Raw genomic sequence first — 20,555 nt, forward strand, 5'->3', positions numbered from 1 at the left:
GAGAACATGAAGACTCCTTGCAGACAGTAACCTGGCTGGGATTCAAACCAGGAACTCCCAGTGCTGCAAAAGGCAGAAACGCTAACCACTTAGCCGCTGTACTGCCCATCATATGCTACCCATGATTTTATTCACTTGGGGATCACATTAGTACTGCATATGATCTAATGCCTTTTGTATCACTTGCCCCTCCTTTTAGATTGGAAGTGCCCTCCAAACTCTCCTGTATTGAATTGTATTGTAACTGTACTGTCTACCTTAATTTTGTAAAGCACTCTACAAACTGTTGGCACTATATGAATATTGTATTATAATAATAATAATAATGCACATACAAGCTATTGGGTATAGCGGGCCCAAGCTATTTTGATGATGACTCTCCGCTGGTCCTCAGTCAACCTGGAAGACTGAGGACATCTAGTGATGGAAAAGAAGTACTGTGGGGGAGTCAGCAAGAGATGATTTTTTTTTTTTTTTTTTATTAGCTGGAGTTCAACTTTATTGGTTTAAATTGAATGACGCTCTACTCCATCTGATAAAGACCACATTTTCTTTACATTTTTGCAGCTAAGAACTTAAAGTATTTTTATAGCAAAATGTACTCTCCCATAAACATTCTTTAGTCTGTTAGACCATGTGCTTTTATATTCTACAGTGCTTATCTGTTTGGCTTTAGAAGTCCATGGGGCATGCCCCCCAAACTGTACCTGTGAGTGTAGGTCTGCATGTGATTAAAGGCGATCCAGTGATGCCTTGCGCTCTCTATTGACTCCAAGTTGTACTGTACATGCAGGTGAACTGTGCATTGAGATGTTAGCTTGGAGTCCTCAGGGAGCTTGCATCTAGTGGCGTCACAAGGGGGATGCGGGGGGTGCAGCCTGCACCCGGGTGCCACCATAATGACTGACAGTCATTTTGGTGTCACCCCCTATTAAAAGTCAGGCACTCGGTCACAGACCGAGTGTCAGGAGAGAGGAGGGCATACAGGATCCCCTTCCTCAGGCAAAAGCAAGGTATGCCTTTGCCTGAAGAAGGGGATCCTGTGCAACCCCGAAACGTTCGTTGCAATACTTGTTATGCTGCACGTCAATAAATAGACATTTGCTGTTTTTTACCCTGGAGTGCCGGTGTCTCTACTTTTGCTCGTGTTTGTGACGGCTGCCATCTGTCGACTGCTGTAGCACCCATTTCTTGAAAATGGATTTCGCGGTCAGGGGTGCGATGGGACTATGGGCTTTCTAGGAGAGAGGAGGGGACACGGCGGCATACCTCATTCCGCCGGGTGAACGTCCCCTCCTCTCTCTGCCGGCATCCATCACCACGATGGCCGCCGGCAGGCGTCAATAAGACGACCGCGCATGCGCGATGAATTCACGGCAGGGTGTCACCCAGTCTCCGCTCCGGGTGTCACCCATCCTCGAGATGCCCCTGCTTGCATCCTAGGGTGACTACCCTGCTCCTGCTTAGGAAGAGTTGTCATTCTAGGACAGAAAGTATAGAAACTGACTGGATTACCAGAAAAAAAGTAAAAAGATAGAAGCAATTGCACCACTGGAACAAGTAGAGAGTAAGCTCATATTGCACCCTACATAATATAAAATATGAAATTTAACAGAGTGCAGAATACACACCCAGTAACTAATAGACAGATATCTCACCAATAGAGTTCCTAAGGGCTAAACAGAACTGTCAGGTGATGTTACTTTCCAGCATCTACAAAAAAAACGTAATATCAGTGTTGAGTGGACCAACCCATTTAAAGCCAGTTTAGTTACCTTGTGTATGATCCTGTCAAAAATAAACAGATGACAGTAGTTGTTAATGAGCTTTGCAAAAACAATACCTGTCTGCTAATGATCTGTCTTTGACAATGTATTTCAGGGCATTGGAACCGATGAAAAATGTCTCATTGAAATCATGGCATCTCGGACTAACCAGGAGATTCATGAACTGGTAGCAGCCTATAAAGATGGTGAGAGCATAATAATAACAAATAAAGTCTTATGTTTGATTAACATTCATATCTTTACTGATAAACATTTTCTGAATTCTTACAGCTTATGACAGAGACCTGGAGACGGATGTTATCAAAGATACCAGTGCACACTTCAAGAAGATGTTAATTGTCCTGCTGCAGGTCACTAATAAGATTTTCTAATGCCTGTCAAATCCACAGTTAGGGCCCATTCACATTATGCATGTTTTACCACACCATTGTGTCATGCATCTCTGTGCTACTCATTTTGAATGGCACCCCCATGCTCTATTACAGTAGCAGGTAACACTCAATTACACAATGCACATACCGTGTTGTTATGTGCTGCATTAACCACTTGCTGACTGGGGTGTTTACACCCCCTTCCTGTCCAGGCCATTTTTCAGAATTCAGCGCTGCGGTTCTTTGACTGACATTTATTCAGTCAGGCAGCGCTGTAGTGAAATACATTTTATATCATGTTGTGGGAAAACGTAGAGCTTTTTTTTGGTGGTATTTAATCACCACTGGGGTTTTTACTATATAACAAAAAATACTGAACATTTTGAAAAAAAACTGTTTTTCCTATATTATGAAACATTTATTATTGCCCAATTTTTTGGTAAAATATAAAAGACGGGGTCACGTCAGTTAAATAGACACCAAAGATGTCAAGCTTCAAAATTGCACGCGCCCGCCAAATCACAAAAAACGACTATACCCAAAATTGGTCATAGGCGACACTTTAAAAGCTTTTACCGCTGATCAGTTTAGTGTTAACAGTGATTGGTGGTCCTATAATTTATTTATCGCTCGCACTCTGGCGTTCGTGGTGATATGCAACATGTGCAGCATAATGGGCGCAATCAATGTTTTTGCACATAGGCCCACCCAACGCATGTTTGCTTATGTATGTGGGGGCGGGGGACTTTAACCGGTTGACATCCGCGGTGTTAAACCCCCTTCCCATCCAGGCCATTTTTCAGTATTCAGCGCTGCGTTACTTTAACTGACATTTATTCCGTCATGCAGCGCTGTACTGAAAACATTTTTTGTGTTTTTTTTTCTTAATTTTTTTTTTTACACTTAACTTTATTGTTATTACATAGGGGGCTAAGAAGCCTCCTATGTGATATCAAATGGCAGTGACAGGTCCTTTTTATGGAGACATTAGGTGTCTTGAAGACCCTGATGTCTCCATAAAAACCTAATGTCACCTAGGGACCCCCAAAGAAGCTGATGAAGCAGAGATCTGCTTCACCAGCTTCTCTCCGGCTCCTGTAACCGGAGAATGACAGCTGAATGCAGAAGTGATGTAATTGACATCACTTCCGCATTCACAACACTGGAGGGGAGATCGTGTACTGAACTCCCTCTGGTCTCCCTGCACAGAGCCGCCATGCCAGCCCCAGGCCCGATCACGGAGCTTGGAATTGGCGGCAGTGGAGGAGGGAGGCTCACGAAGCAGCACAACAAGTGATAGCTCTACAGACGCCAGAACGCTTGTATGTAAACAGCCATTGATGGCTGTTTCAAATTTTGACAGTTTCCCGCTCGTACAGCAACTCTGGAAGCTGTGCCCAAAAAAGGCAGGCAGAGGGCAAAGAACTAGTCACCAGTATTGCCTTTGGTCTCCCTGTTGATCTTTCCCCATTACTGACTTCACTTCATCTGTTCTGCAATGTCTCTCTGTGTGGAGGCAGCCATCTTGTTAGAGGCAGGGTTTTGCTTCCTCAAAGCCTCTGGCAAGGAGAACAGTGATCAGCACAGTAGTGACATTATCATGTAATCTCACTCCAAATTTCAAGAGACTCGCAGTCAGAGGCAGCAATGCCTTAGATCTCACACTGCAGATATATAGCTATGAGGCTGTAGACCAAGGAGTGCCTAGAAACCCTCATATACCAGGAAGTGCACCACTATTTTTCAGGAGGCATTACAGACAAAAGCTACATTTTTAGAGTACTGCTTAGGCACAATTAACATTTCAAATGTTCCATATAACAAAGCAAAGGTTCACTTTTCAGTTTAGACCCATTTTACCTCATTACACCTTTACAGTTAACGCAATGCATAATGTGAATGGGGCCTTAGAGTTTATTGCCAAAGGCACAGATTAGGGATTACTTTTTTGTGTCAATTTATATTAAAGCAAAACAAACGACAAACGCACTCAACAATTTGTTACCAGTTATACAGTAAGGTGCACACGAAATGGGCTTTGAACAGTAGAACAGTAGAAAGGCATCATGGCACACTCACAAACTAGCATGTAAAACAACTTGTCTCACCACTAAGGACAATGACAGAGGTTTGGATACACGTCTTCTGCAAAGGATGTGTAAGCCGCACTGCCGCGCCAAGGCACCTCTTATAGTGCGGTCCTAACTCTAAACTATGAGAGTCTCCATCTTAGAGCACATGGGGCAGAAGATATCAAATTGGGTGCAGGCTTGTCAGGAGGACGCCCCACCTCCTTAAAAGGGGGAGAACTTCCCTTTGCAACTGAGTGCCTCTTCCTGTAGTGCAGGCTCAGGTTGTGAACCTACACACAGACACCATGTATCCATTTCAGAGACACGGCAGTCTGCTGCAAAACAGAAGTTCTGCCCAGCATGAGAACAGATACAGATTTAAAAGGAAGAGCAGCAAAGAGAAGGGAAACAACCATGGATTACAGTAAGGCGCACATTACAGTATTGTTTTATGTTACAAAATCTGAGGGTTTAATGTCACTTTAAGCATTTTCAGGCTTACTTTCTGACATGTTTCCTATTTTTTCTTTTCATATTAGTTTTTGTGCTGGTGAATGTGTATGTTTTATATTCCTTGGTACTTATTTTACATCTCCTATCTAAAGTAAAAGATATAACTGATAAGAAAAGTTTAAGATTCACAGTGCTGTTTTTATTCGACTGCAGGGTACAAGGGAAGAGGATGACATTGTGAGCGATGAATTAGTAGAACAAGATGCCAGGGTAATATTTAGATTTAATCAAAACAAGTTTTATTGCTACATTTAGAGCAAATTTATACCTTTTTAACGATTTTTCTAAAATATATGTGAATTAGATACGCATGCTTAGTAAATAATCTTGTCAATGTGAATTCATTTTTACAAATGCGTTTCTATATATAGATTGCCCATTGGAAGGAGCTATATTTGCACATTACTTATGCAGACACAGCTTGCTGCTGTGCAATAGAATACAGTTGTTGCATTTAACTCCATACCATTTGCAATCTGTAGATTAATGTAAAAAAATTGTATATACGTTTCCATATGACAGCTAGCAGCCATCACTATGCACAGCTAACAGATGTCAAACCCAATTGTCACTGTCCGTTCTGGATCATCAGAGTGGTTCCTGGTCACGCGATCACTATGTCAGCTATAACATAGTATTAGTATTACCAAATGAATTACAAATATTGTTTTGATTATATATTACTTATAATATTGTTGTCCATTTTTTAACTCGGGTATTTATTAAAACATTATACAAAATAAAAACTTTATATGCCCTTTAATTTTTCTAAAAATTGATTAGGTATGTAAATTTGTCTTAGAGTTATAGTCAGGTTAACTGACACACACTGATGCTGGTAAATCAAGCCTGGAAATCTATACTTCATGGACCTGTGGTCACGAAACACTGCAAAAGTAACTTAGAATATACTTTACATTTCCCTCTACAGGCTTCTGACCATTGCCTGTAAAAAGATTTTGCTGTTTGGACCTTTTCAAAATGCTGAAAAATAAAATCTTATTGGCTCAGCATTGCACAGCATCACTACTGTTCACATTGTGTTTTTGTTTTTTTGTAATAATGCTATACAACGTTCACCCCTTCAGATATTGTATTGTCTCAAAACTCCCTAGCCCCTAACTCCCTAGCATACCCAAGTGCCAAGCCACTCCATTGCTATGTATGGTAATACATAGCAATGGAGTGGCTTGGCACTTGGGTATGCAGCTATGCCCATAGAAATGTTTAGGCAATCCCAAAAACGACTGTAACAGTGTTGTGTGACATAATTAACTTAGCAGCATAGCATTACCTGGACAACAAAGTAAACCTGGTTAGTGAATCTGATGCCATCCACAGGTTATTAATTCAGACAGAGAACTTTCAGGCCCATTTAGTAAGGCAAAATAAACAAAGTGACTGTAGCAGTAGGTCACAGCAACAAATCACTTTTCATGGTTCAGTCACCAGTCTCTAAAGTGATATCGGATTGGTTGTGGGCTAGTTCACTGTGCACTTCAGATTTGCTCTTTCCACCTTCTTCATTTCATTTCATCATTTATTATTACCTTTGTGTGCAGGATTTATTTGAATCTGGAGAACAAAAATGGGGAACAGATGAGGCTGAGTTCATCTTTATTTTGGGAAGCCGGAGCAAGTCACATCTTCAACTTGGTGAGTGCTACTCTTGTAGCAATAAGTGTGTCTCCTAGCTGGCTGTGCAGTGTGGCAGATATGTGTACATAAAAAGACTGGCTGCACAGAATTATAATTCCTTTGGCATGAAAAATCATTCATACACATGTATGTAAACTGAACTGTGTACTTTGCTGTCTTCCTGGAGTTCTACTTTAATACTGTTTCTGAAGCTAAGCAGAGGCAGCAGTCTGAAAATGGCATCTCGTCAGTGGAAAATTGCAATAAAGTCAATTTGCAGAAATGGATTTGCTAATGCCTATTTACCATGAGTAACTGAAAAGGGTCTTCACTTTACTCTTAAAGAGGATATTAAAAATGTAAGACCTTGCCCCCATCAGCATCACTATTAATCAGGGGTATCAGAACCTCACCAGCCAGCTGTATCAATTGTGATGTGGTATCCCAGTTCTGTGGCTACCACATCGGAAAGAAGTGCTGAGAGTGCAGCTCCCTCTGGAAAGCCAGTTCTTGGCAATATGGTATAACAATTCTACTGAATGACAATGAATTTTCAGGAAAGACAAGTATTATCCTTGGAGCTACTAAGTGGGGATATTAATAAGCTGTCTGGAAGAAGTTCAAGGATTGGAAGTTCTTCTCTTAGAACCCCAGCTAATAAGCAGTAGTCAGAAATGTGGGTGGGTTTTACACATCCATTATGAAAATGTAAACATTCTATGTGCTCTCAATAAGTAGGGGCATTTACATAGATTTGGTATGAATATCTATAATTACTTTTATATACAGTCCCTTATGCTTTAAATGTATTGGTCTTTATTAGAATATGTCTTCTCTTGCAGTGTTTGATGAGTATGAGAAAATTGCTGGGAAGAGCATTGAGGAGAGTATCAAGGGGGAGCTTTCTGGAGATTTTCAGAAGCTGATGCTTTCTGTAGGTAAGTACTTTAGTAATTGGCTAACCCTTTCCAAGTAACAGAAGTCACTCCGACGCTTGCGTCCTCAAGAGAAATCTAAATGGCGCTGCACACCATTCTTGCAATGATCAACCCAACATCTTAAATGGATTTATTAAATGTTTAACCACCTTTAAAGAAACCAGATTTAGGCCAAGTATGTGGACTAAGATTGTGGCTCTTGAAATCTGGTTGACCTGAAAAATGTATTTAAAACAATTATTTTTACTGTTGAGAGAACATAATAAGCTTTGCAAAAATATAAGAATTATATGGACACCAAAGCTGAATTCTGTTTATTTACCCATATTATGTTTCTTTTTTGTTTCAGTAAAATGCACTCGTAGCATCAAGGACTACTTTGCTACCAGACTGTACAAATCAATGAAGGTAAGTGAAGTAGTCTACTCAATGACACAACTGTTGTCTGCTCTGCCATATATGGCAGTATCAGGGGGTGGGGCTAGAGAAAAGTTGGGTGTGGCTATTTAATGAGTTGGCCATAAAACAGCCATTTAAAACAGATCTTCTTAGGCTAGTATAACAATTTTTAACTTTTAAAAAAAAAAGTATTTTATTGTTATTGTTAAGGTGTTATTTCAGTGATCTATGTAATCTCAGGTGTGTTACATACAAGAAAATGTGCTGATGTAAGCAAGATCCTAAACAGGGTGGATGTTTCATGGTTTTTATTATGCCAAACTGTAACCTGCCGTATTGCTTGCTCACTGTATCACCCGTTTGGTAATAAATGGGATAAAACTGATGCGTGACATTTTCTTATCAGTTTTTGTGAATTTTCCTTTCAGTTTGAACATTACAATGTTTTAAGAATTGTAGCAAAATTAAATCTGTTTTATTTTTCAGGGTCTGGGCACATCAGACAACACCCTGATCCGAATTATGGTGTCTCGTAGCGAGATCGATATGATGGACATTAGGGAGTCATTCCGGACTCAATATGAAAAGTCTTTGTACTCTATGATCAAGGTAATTTGATTTAAATTGTGCAATACAGCTAGTAATAAGTCATGCAGTATTTCTATTTCTAGTGAGTCTTCACTATAACCTTAATTGGTAAACTGTCTCATTAGGGCCCAAGCTCTATTTCATAGAACCCATGATTTCCATACACTGCAAGGATGATGAGCTTAAAGCCTGTAACAGCTGTATGCAGTTTGGAATACATGTCTCTATTATATTAGGCTATAGTATTAGCACTGTACACCAACAGTTCTGGGTGTGTTTTAGGTCATTGGGGCATAAAGGCATAATCTGCATGGTTTTCCCCAATGTCCTAAAATGAGGAATACTCTTATTTTTGGGATATGTGATGGAATGAGAGATGTAAATACCTTCTGTTCTAAGAAGGATTTACTGTTACATGGTAAGGACAAAGAATATATTACATTAAAGTGTATGTATAGCCATGGCTTTGTTTTTTAGTATTCAGTAGAATAGGGGAGGGCTAAAACCCCGTCAGTTTTTGTAATCTGTACGTGTCCCATTTGCAATGAAGTTTGTGCCAACAGTGGGATAACAGAAACAATTGTATGAGAACTATGTACATTCTCCAATTGATGGGTCAATCTCTAAGCTGATATCTGACATTTATGATAGTTAGTGGTGGCAAAATTTCCATGAAGAATTATTATTATACAGGATTTATATAGTGCCAACAGTTTGCATAGCGCTTTACAAAATGGGGGAGACAGTACAGTTACAAAACAATTTCAGTACAATAGGGTTAGGAGGGCCCTAATCGTGAGAGCTTACAATCTAGTAGGAGGGGCAAGTGATACAAAATGTAATAATTGTTTAGACTGAGTTAGTGGAGTTAGTGGGAACGGAAGTAAAAGGACAGTTATGTTGAGGTGGAACCGTGGGATAGGTTTCCCTGAAGATGGACAGCGTAGGAAATAAGTGGACAGATTGGGGTAGGGAGTTCCAGAGAATGGGAGACATCCTGGAGGTGAGCATGCCAGACGGTGACAAGAGAGCAGGAGGTCTTGCGAGGAGCGATTTGGGTGATATTTTGAGATGAGGTTGGAGATGTAGCGGGGGGCAGAGTTGTGGATAGCTTTGTACGTTGTTAGTATTTTGAATTGTATTCGTTGGGCAATTGGGAGCCAGTGGAGAGAATGGTAGAGAGGGGTGGTAGACACTGAACGGTTGGTAAGGTGGATGAGTCTGGCAGCAGCATTCATGATAAACTGAAGGGGGCACAGGTTGTTCAGTGGTAGGCCAATAAGGAGGGAGTTACAGCAGTCAAGGCGGGAGATTACAAGGGAGTGAATTAAAATGCTTGCAGTTTCGTTTGTTAAAAAGGGGCGAATTTTAAATCTAGAAATGGTATAGAGATTACCTTTCTCTGCACATGTATGGACACCGTTAAAAAAAGTTAGAAACCGTTTGGAATGGATATTTTGTAAGGTTTATTTACCTGTTTGCTGTAATTGTTTCAGAATGACACATCTGGTGAGTACAAGAAGGCTCTGCTCAACCTGTGTGGAGGAGATGACGAGTACGTATCAGCAGCTTATATGTTATTGTTTTACAGAATACTGTGTACAGTGTTATTTTATATAAATGGTTACTGTTTTTGATATTCCAAAATCCTTATTTAATAACAATTAGGGATGCACAGATACTAGTATCGGTGCCGATACAGAGTATTTTGGAGAGTACTTGTACTCGCCCAAATGCTCCAATACTTGCCCCCGATACCGGAACTTCCGGTCAGAGGGAACATGGAGCTGGCTTCTCAGCTAGTCAGGAAGCCAGGCAGCGTGTAATGACTTGCCGCCCGGCTTCCTAAATGGCCAGGAAGCCGGCTCCATGCTGTTTGGCTGGCTCCATGCTGATTGGCCGGGAGGCCGGCTTCCTGCCAAACCAGCATTGAGTCGGTCAAACAGCCTGCTCGATTCTGATTGGCTTGGAAGCCAGCTTTCCGGCCATTCAGCATCAAGTCGTCCAGACAGTATGGAGCCAGCTTCCTGGGCAATCAAGAAGCCGGGCAATGGGTAATGAGATTTCCTCTTACCGGCAGTGCCGCAAGGGGAACATGGAGACAGCTTTCTGTCCAGTCAGGAAGCTGGGCAGTGGGTAATGACTTCTGGCAGTGGGTAGTGGCTTCCTGATTGGCCAGGAAACCGGCTCCATGCTGTTTGGCCGGTTCGATGCTTATTGGCCGGGAGGCTGGCTTTCCGGCCAATCAGCATTGAGCCGGTCAAACAGCCTGTTCGATGCTGATTGGCTGGGAAGCCGGCTTTCCGGCCATTCAGCATCGAGCTGTCCAAACAGCATTGAAACGGCTTCCCCGGCAATCAAGAAGCTAGGTGGTGGGTAATGAGGGAGATTTCCTCTTACCGGCAGTGCCGCAAGGGGAACATGGAGCCAGCTTCCTGGCCAGTCAGGAAGCCGGGCAGTGGGTAATGACTTCGGGCACTGGATAATGGCATCCTAATTGGCCAGGAAACCAGCTCCATGCTGTTTGGTTGGTTCGATGCTTATTGGCCAAGAGGCTGGCTTTCCGGCCAATCGGCATTGAGCCAGTCAAAGAGCCTGTTCGATGCTGATTGGCTGGGAAGCCGGCTTTACCGGCCAAACAGCATCGAGTCGGTCATACAGCATGGAGCAATCAAGAAACTGGGATTCGGGTAATGACACGCCGCCCGGCTTCCTGATTGCATGGAAAGCTAGCTCCATGCTAGTGGAAGTACCACTATTGGTACTTGGCGAGTAACGAAAGATAAGTATTGGTACTCGTACTCGATACCGAAAAAACAGTATCAGTGCATCCCTAATAACAATCATAGTGCAAAGGGCAGTATATATGGATTGTGCACTCCCAGGTAAATGCTGATGCCCCTTTGTACAGGCTCTCCCTCTGTATCACATCCAGTTTTTCAATTGCAATTTTAAAACATTGTGGTGACACTAAACTCAGGAATTGAGTCTTAAAAATGCTTCAAGTACCCTAACTATTGACTAAGTGTTGAAGTTATAGTCTATCACAGGAGGGAGGTTGGAGCGGTGGCTACTTTACAACACACACAGGGTAGCCACCCTTCAGAAGAAAGGACAGTGTCAGCATGAATCAGAGATGATTTGAGAATCTACAGCCGAGTGATACACAAATAAGATACATTTATGTTCATAGTTCTGGTACTTGAATGCATTTATAAGATTTTAGTCCTGAGTTTAGTGTCATTTTAAAATAAGAATGTCCTATTGTTGGCACTGCTGTCAGATGTATATGCAGAGTTGCTGTTAGCCTGCACATACCACCAATCAAGACTCTATAAAGAATGATAGAAACATGCATAATGAACTATAGAGACTCTTGTGATTCTTCCTTTCAGAGGCTTCAACAGCTCCTTTTTCGGCTATGCTGCTGGATTTAGGGCTCATTCACATTTTTGTGTGCTTTGATGTGTGTTTTTTTGGCATGTCATTCATTGTGTGTTGCAACGGGCTCCTAAGCCACGTACATGGACCAGAAAAATACACTTGACTTGTTCTCAGTTATCCAGATCATGGTATCGCCGGTAGTAGTTTGTCAGATTCAACAGTTATGAAAAGTTTTCAGCATTACAGAACAAGTCCAGTTGAATGTGACTAACTACTACTAGCTACTAGCAACATTTGACCTCTTTTTTCCAGCAAACTGCAAGGCAACACATTATTTTTATTGCTTGCTTTGCAGTGCGCTGAAGGTCAGGCGGGTTTGTTTTGTCATGTGCCTGTTTGCACATTGCACCCCATAGCCCGCACACTGTTGTAACCACTTTCAATGTGCCATTCAGCATGGACATGTGCTACAACACACACATACAAGTGTAAATGTGACCTAAAAGTAGCCTGTACTAAGAGCCGTGTATCGGTGACCTCTTCTTCTGAAAAGGCTAATAGTCTGTGAGTCATGCTGATCCAATGGCTATATTTCACCATGAGTCACTAATTTGAAACAAATATGCAGATTAGGAGTTTTGACTTTGCTCTGACTTTTTTAATGGGCAAGTTTGTTCTAGGTCAGCGACTCAGAAAATAGGCAAGCAACACCCAGGCAGCTAGCATTTTTCAGAAAGAGGTCATCAATGGCAGTCTTCATATTTCCTTTGGGTAGCAGAGCCGGACCTGATCATTTCAAGCAATGCAATTATTGCTGTGAATGTGATATGCAATAACCTATTTCATCAGAAGTCATCCTATACCCACTCAAGTCATGGTGGGCTGCTGCAATCTGATTGGTTTGGCTTGGTTGCCATGGGTTGCTGTATACACTGTTCCTCACTCTGTTATTTATTGATTCCAGAATTTCAGTCTTAACCTCCCATGTAAGTTGTTCCTCTTCATCTTTTTAGTGCCGCTGGGGAGTTTTTCCCAGAAGCCGCCCAAGCAGCCTATCAGAAATGGGAGCTTAGTGCGACACTTGCTTCACGTACCGAGGTTGGAATACAGAATGAAATCCCCCTTTTCTTTTACCGCACCTACTGCTTAGAGGCCGCCATAACCCAGCTAGTAGCCTCCCAGCCTCCCTTTTTGCTGCTTGCTTGCCTCAGACCTGTACTGAGAGAAATATGTGAGTTGTCTTTCCTCTTCTCCTTCTGAAAATGTTATTTTGCTGTCTGTCCTGTTGGTCCTCTGACTTCAATACTTTCTGAATCACTGAACAAGTATACTGATATCAGTGTCGGAACTCTCGATCGGCATACTTGTTCTGGATCAGTGATTCAGAAAGTAATGAAGTCAGTGGATCAGCATGATGGCTATGTAGCTAGCATATTCAGAAGGAGATTAGAAATGGAAACCTACATTGTTCTGTCATTACAGGGCTTTTATTTAAAAAAAGCTAACACGCGTGCTTCCACTAACCATTTAATTTTGTTTCTTAAGTTGTACTAGATATCCTGCTAACACTTTGCTTCTTCATAAAACAGCACTGGTAATTGTTTGATTTTTATGTTGCTTTTCAGTCTTTCCAATGCATTCTGGCTCAGGCATAAGAGAGCGATGCATTGTGGTCACTTTCTGTTTCTACCTGTTTATTCTGATTGAATGTGGAATGCTATTTGAAGTGTGACAAACTGATTTGTCCAAACTCAGTTATAACCAATCTTTGTATCTGTCTCTGAAATCCTGACTTATTCCTTGTATTTTCCATTGAATGCCAAGACTAAAGCTGGCCATACACTAAACAGCATGAATGTGATAATATTCCCTGACAGGTATTGTATTCTGACAGCCGGCACCAGCAGCTATCAGAATACTCAAATTGGTCGACCAGTTGATTGAAAAATTGAGGTAAAGGCATGTCCGACATTCAATGTGTGGCCAGCTTAAGGGACATGCCAGATGGACATTCTAGTATACTGAATATAGCAGACTGAAGCTGTAAATTGAAGCGACCTGCCTTAAAGTTGTTACCTTGCAAAATACAAAATAATTGGAATATAAACTGCATGTCAGTGAAATGTTGACTTTTCCCCTCTTCCCAGTCATGTGATCTTGTCATAAAACTGGTCACATGGTTTTTCAGAATTTTGATCCTTCCTATTGGCAGACACCATATGCCCAACGCCTTAAAAAGAATCACAAGATTGGGTACCAGCTGGGCAGTGGTAGGCTTTATTCAGACATGTGTGCTGTAAACATATTAAAGTGCAGTTTTGATGTAGCCACAGGGTGTCTTTGGAAGACACCTATCCATGCAGGAGCTTGGGAGCTTACAACCAAACACACTTCAGCACCAGCTCTGATGTGTGAATGGATCACTTTGTGCGATGGTGTTTTTTAGATTAAAGCCCAACTTTTAGTTCAAATCAACTAATTTCAGGTGCATCAAAACAAAAGGCATACAAAGTTTTACAGTTTATTTTCTTTAAAAAGCAGCCACAGTCTGAGTAGAAGAACCTGTGTCCTGCCAGCATGCTAAAGAGAAACACCCTTGCTCTCTGTATGGAAGCAGTAGTCTGTCTGCAGAGATCTTAAATGCACCTGCAGCCTATGGCAATTTTTTTTTCTCTGAGGTTTCCTTTTCCTTCCTGTCCTAGTGACTCAACAGAAAAGGAATTCAAGGTATCCGTAAAGTCAAGGGGAAAAGCCCTATTAGATAGCTGTCACCTATTCAGGCATCCTGATTGGAAGATTTCCCCTTTATTCCTATTCTTTTGACCGCTGTAACATTTTGGATTCCCCATGAATTGCTTTCCTAGTTGCAATGGTACTCAGAACACACAAAGAGGGCGAATCTCCCCAACAGGAACACACCCAGCAAAAAAACTTTACAGAAGTTCCAACCCCCCCTACATTCTTTAGATATACTATAAGATTGAAGGTAAATACCTAGTTTTTATTTACAATTCACATTTGAAAATCACAATGTGACAATCTAATAAAAGCAAAGTTTAAGAATGACAGTTCCCACTAATAAAAGCAATACTCACAAGATGCTTCTATTTTGAAAAGGATTTATGTAAATGATTCCCATTGAAACCCGGACAGAGCTTCGGTAATTGGCTATCAAACAAATACAAATAAAGGTTTGCCGACTTTTATTACTGTACGTGAATATTTCCTATGAAGCCAGGGAATTATTATTTTGTGCCAGAGCTGTAAATCAAGAACAGAAAAGTGCAATTTTCAATTAAGAAAATCTTGTTACACTAGAATGGCTGCCTGACATTTCCCAAAGGAGACAAATCAAATTGACTTGCTTCATTAGATGAAGTAAATAATGTGTTTATGATAACTAGAAAAAGGTATTTAGCTACTGTAATTGATGCCCCAAGTGGCCATTACTTCTGTGTGTACTCTGTCTCTTGTTGTTTTTTACTTCACTATTCCCGTCTCAAAGCATCACTTTATAATAATACAAGAATACATCGAAGGCACACTATGATGAAGGGTTTCTTCATTACCCGCTTCCTGCTACACATGACCAACAGTAAAGTTTAACTGAGCCATTCAGCTCAGTATGGCCTTTCCTACCCTTTTGTTGTGGGCACTTGGTGGGTACTGAAACTGCCCCTTTTAGCATCCATGTAAACAAGGAATTATGGCATTATGGCTCATGATCTGAAACATTTCTTTAGTTGAAACAAAGGAGCTTGGTTAGTTTTTGGAAGGCAACTATGGAGTTGGGGCAAGTTATTAGTTTAATAGGATAAGCTGTATGGAGCCTAAGTGAATTTTTTTGAAGTCATGGTTAGTTATTTTGAAGCAAAGTTAATCCTTTATGATGCTGCTATATGATCATTGAGTATAAAGAAAGTGTAGGTTGGTATAATGTCACAATAAACTATTATGAAACCATGATGAGCTGTTATGAATCGAGGGTAAGCTAATATGATACCAGGGTAAGGTAAACTATTGTGACACCAGGGTCAATTATTATGCCACCAGGGTGAGCTATTTCAACACAAGGATAAGTCATTATAACACCAGGTTAAATTATTATGACCCCATGGTAAATTATAATTACACCAGAGTAAGCTAAAACAACTCCAAGCTAATTATGATACCAAAGTGAGTTATTATGACACGAGAGTGGGCTAATGCAACAATAGGCTTAGTAATTATTACACCAGGCTGTGTTATTATGATACCAGGATAAGTTATTTTTACATGAAGCTAAATTATATAGCTTTTCTGACACCAGAGTATGTAATTAAGTCACAAGTTGAGCTAATAGGACACCAGGCCGAACTATCATGCCACCCCAGTGAGCTATTATTACACAACTAATTGATTATGACACCAGAGTGAGCTATTGTGACTTGTCATGACAGTTGTGCACTGCTAATGCCCAAATAACTGTTGGATATCCATCAGATGTCCATCAAGGATCTTCAATACAGCTAGGCCGTATTAACACCTATACATTCTGTTGTGCAACAGTGTGTTGTAGGCACCTTATGCATTTCAGGTGTGTTTTACATGTGGTACCTTCAGTGGTGAGACAAGGTCCCTCGGCACCCAAGGCAGAGATACCAAAATGTGGGGGTGTGGAGTCAGTAAAGGCTGTGGCTCCTCACAGCATAGTACCCAAAGCAGGTCCCCCCACCCCCTCAGCCCAATCCTGGCCATCCAGCCCAGTCCTCTTCATCCCTATATGATGAGCATTTTGCTGAAAATCCGACTAAACATGCTACAAACAGAACTTTTTCCAGTGCACGTAAAATGCAGAGGTGTAAATAGAACCTGAGCAGAAAACTAATAACAGAGCATTTTAATGAATGCATGGTTGTAACTTTCCATAACAAAACAATATAACACAGAGTTACAGAGAATAATAAGCTCTGAAACCCAATGTTAGTAGGTGTGTAAGTTGATGTCTATAATTTCTCCTTCAGTTGAAAGGTACCGTATTTCCTGCTGCTGACTTTAATGCCGATGGTGATGGCAAGGCTTTGAGGAAAGCGATGAAAGGCTTTGGTAAGAATGCCCACAAGCTTATGTATCCACTGTGATAACGACTAATGTGAATATTTCATGTGAAACATGTTGCATGTGAAAATTTCAGATAAGTAATTAAAGCTGAACTTTAGGCAGATATAAAAGATAGAAATAAATGTAGCTCTGTATTCATGAATATACCGTATTTTTTTAAATGCAAGCTGTACAAGTACCTCAATTTCACCTGGCATCAACCTCTTGAATATAGGAAGCATGTGTACAGGTATCGGAGGGAGGACAGGCTTTTTATTATTGACATTAGCTCCTGGCAACCTCAGGCATTAGCCACTCGTGTTTGAAGTAAATCTAGAAACAATCACTAAAATCTCCAATAATCATTAACAGGTTAATGCAAATTCAAAAGTAATAGCTATGATTAAGGCATTTTAGATGAAACTTGTTAGAAGTCCTAGCAATGTGACTGTTGGCTGTTGTGCTGATTGCATTTTACCAATAAATGGAGACAGGACTCCAGAGCATTTGATTAAGACCCTCTATCAGACTTCCAATGCAAGGTTGATAATGGATCTATGTCTAAAACAATTAAGATCTTGAGGGGTTAGACAGGGATGGCCACTTTCATCACCAATTTATTTTGATGAAAATACTGTGGTTTTACTACATCTCTGAACCAAGTTTGTATTTACCTAAGATTTTAGATTTAATTCAAAGATTTGGATCCTTTGCAGGATGAAGGATTAATGCAGACAAGTCAGAATATCTATGTTTTCATATATATATGGGCATATTAAGTAATATATAATATATGCAGCGGGTATATTCCTTCTGGAAGGGAGTCAATACATATATTTCATTATCTGGGATTATACTTTGCTAATAGCTGGGTAAAGATATATGGTCTTAATTACTTCCCAACTATAGACGCTGTGCTTAAATTATTGAAGGAATGGGTAGGGTTACCGCTATCTTTCAGTGGGCAAGGAATGTAATAAAATCTAATATTTTACAAAGATTGATGTATTTTTTGCAGTCTTTACTCATTTTGATTAATGCAGAGTACAGGTGAAACTCGAATAATTAGAATATCGTGCAAAAGTAATTGCAGTAAGTGCTGCAAAAGGGCCCCAAACCAAGTACTGAGTACATATGCATGCTTGTACTTTTCAGAGGTCCGATATTGTTCTATGTACAATCCTTGTTTTATTATTTGAATGTAATAATCTACTTTTTTGAGGTTGTGGAACTTGGGGTTTTCATGAGCTGTAAGCCATAATCATCACAATTATGACAAATCACGGCTTGAATTATCTTGCTTTGCATGTAATGAGTCTATCTCATATATTAGTTTTACCTTTTAAGTTGCCTTAGTGAAATAAATGAACTTTGCACGATATTCTAATTATTCAAGTTTCACCTGTATATGTTAAGACTGAAAAAGGGAATTAGATGTTTCCTCTGGAGAGAAAAAGAGCAGAATTAATGGTTTAATGCCAACATCTAAGTGGATTAGGTTGGGACTCCTAAATATCACATGCTATAATACCAGTGCCTTGGTAGGAATTGCTTTTGCTTGGCTTTCAAAAAAATGACAACTTAATTGAATTGAATCTGCAACCTCAATTAACCAAGGAGGTTTTATTATAATGTATTTACATGCAAAGAAAAATGAATGCCCTAGGATAATAAGTGGAGCACCCTTTTTAGAGACACCTGGAATCTGATTTGGAATACCAGGAACATTAGTTTCTCAATTCATATTATTTGTCTATTAGAGGGAATGGGGTAAACAGGATTATTCCTCATTGTCAAAGTTCCTGGGTTAAAAAGTAAATTGTATTCCATTTAAAATACTTGGAGAAAACCTTGGTATCATTAATAGTCTAAACCTCTCCTATAGGCAAGTAGTTGATGTTATAAAAACAATCAAAGTGAAATGTTTAAATAGCCAGGGAAAGCTAAGCTAAGTTTTCTGGAAAACTTCCCAGTTCATGAGGGATTTAATAACCATCTTTAACCATAAAAAGAAAAAGATTTATATAATGCAAAGTGGAGGAATACTTTTCACAAGGTGAGAAACCTAGGAGAATTAATAGAGGAAGGTTATAAGAAGGTCTGTGAAATGGTTGTAAGAGCTGACCTCAGATAAATATACCTAAAACGTTTAATATTATCTTTCTTTCTACAGCTAAATAGTCTCATTGGAAGGGTGAAGTTGCCTGAAGTGTGGGGCCCATATTCCAAATTTAAATTATATGTTATTTAACTGCCAAATGGTCTATAACGGAATAGAAAAGTGGGTTGGGTATATGGACAAAAGTATACATTTAACATTTGAAATGAGTGTGTTTCTACCTATTCCTCGAAAAAAGGGTGGCAATCGAATAACTTTAATAATACCGACTACAATAAAAGAACTGCTCAAAATAGGGATTTAGGGAAGGTTACCTCGAATAAGCAGTATTATATCAGTTTACCAGGTTCTTGATAGTGGAGATTTATGGGGCTCTGAATGATCAGGCTTACCTTGGTTTTGTGTAATTTTTGCATTTGGTATCAGTATGTAAGTTTGAGACAAATAAAGTAATAAATAAGAAAAGTGAAGTGAAAGGAAGTAGAAGCTGCATGTCAAGTAAAGGTGTTTTTACTACAGGTACTGATGAGGGCACCATCATCGACATACTCACTAACCGCTCTAATTCCCAGAGGCAAGAGATCAAGAAAGCTTTTAAGTCACACTTTGGACGTGTAAGTCTGTTCTTTGTCTTAGGCGTTGTATCACATGTACTAATGCATATGCGTAGGTGTGAACAGGTCAATATATTTGTCTTTTCAGAACACACTAAACTGTAGTACATAGATGAATAGCAGACACAGGAAGCAATTGGATTTCTACTTGAAATGCATTTACATGCAGAAAAATGTATGTTTTTCTGCATGAAAATGGACAAGTGTGCAATTGAACACCATAATGTATCTTGTGTGATAATATAACTCTACGCTATGTTGATGTGAAAAGCATTGAAAGCTGCTGTGTCAATAAAATAGTGATACCACTACTTTAGATGATTTGAGATAAACGACACTGCGCTATAATATATGTGGATCCCTTGTGACGGACTCCTATGATCCGGTAAATAATCCCCGTATCCTAAATGGATAACACAAACATATATAAAAACTGCTGATAAATAAAAAAACTTCCAAACACAATACTGTATGAATTAATTAAGTTCAATATAACATGATAGTGAGTGTGAAAAAAAAAGTCTTTGTGATTCCTTCTATTCGTTCCAAATAATCAGTGTTTTTTCTTTATCCACCACCGTGTTCTTTCTCCTTAACTTGTGTTTTAAATGTCTGAATGACGATTGTGAGTGCGGATCAGACGTTATAAAACACAAGTTAAGGAGAAAGAACACGGTGGTGGATATTCTCCTTAACTTGTGTTTTATAACGTCTGATCCGCACTCACAATCGTCATTCAGACATTTAAAACGAACACGGTGGTGGTAGATAAAGAAAAAACACTGATTATTTGGAATGAATAGAAGGAATCACAAATACTTTTTTTCACACACTATCATGTTATATTGAACTTAATAAATTCATACAGTTTTGTGTTTGGAAGTTTTTTTATTTGTCAGCAGTTTATATATATATAAGTTTGTGCTATCCATTTAGGACACGGGGATTAACCCACACGGGAATTATTTAACGGATCCGTCATAAGGAATCCACATATATTAGTCTTTGTGTCGTTTGTCTCACATCATAATGTATCTCAGTTGAATATGTAAT

The 20,555-nt window shown here is 39.8% G+C and overlaps 1 protein-coding gene across 1 annotated transcript in view; it reads left to right on the plus strand.

Moving 5' to 3' along the window:
* Nucleotides 1–20,555, plus strand: part of ANXA6 (annexin A6) — an 84,057-nt gene that overhangs the window by 34,546 nt on the left and 28,956 nt on the right. Inside the window, exons 6-16 of the mRNA XM_018555595.1 lie at nt 1,882–1,972; nt 2,058–2,137; nt 4,897–4,953; nt 6,306–6,399; nt 7,224–7,319; nt 7,669–7,727; nt 8,205–8,327; nt 9,803–9,861; nt 12,704–12,788; nt 16,694–16,775; nt 19,408–19,502. Of these exons, the coding sequence (XP_018411097.1) occupies nt 1,882–1,972; nt 2,058–2,137; nt 4,897–4,953; nt 6,306–6,399; nt 7,224–7,319; nt 7,669–7,727; nt 8,205–8,327; nt 9,803–9,861; nt 12,704–12,788; nt 16,694–16,775; nt 19,408–19,502 (921 nt within the window). The remainder of the gene's footprint in view (nt 1–1,881; nt 1,973–2,057; nt 2,138–4,896; nt 4,954–6,305; nt 6,400–7,223; nt 7,320–7,668; nt 7,728–8,204; nt 8,328–9,802; nt 9,862–12,703; nt 12,789–16,693; nt 16,776–19,407; nt 19,503–20,555) is intronic.

The sequence above is a fragment of the Nanorana parkeri genome, unplaced genomic scaffold (genome assembly GCF_000935625.1).
Source record: "Nanorana parkeri isolate BGI_ZX_2015 unplaced genomic scaffold, ASM93562v1 scaffold203, whole genome shotgun sequence".
NCBI lineage: Eukaryota > Metazoa > Chordata > Amphibia > Anura > Dicroglossidae > Nanorana > Nanorana parkeri.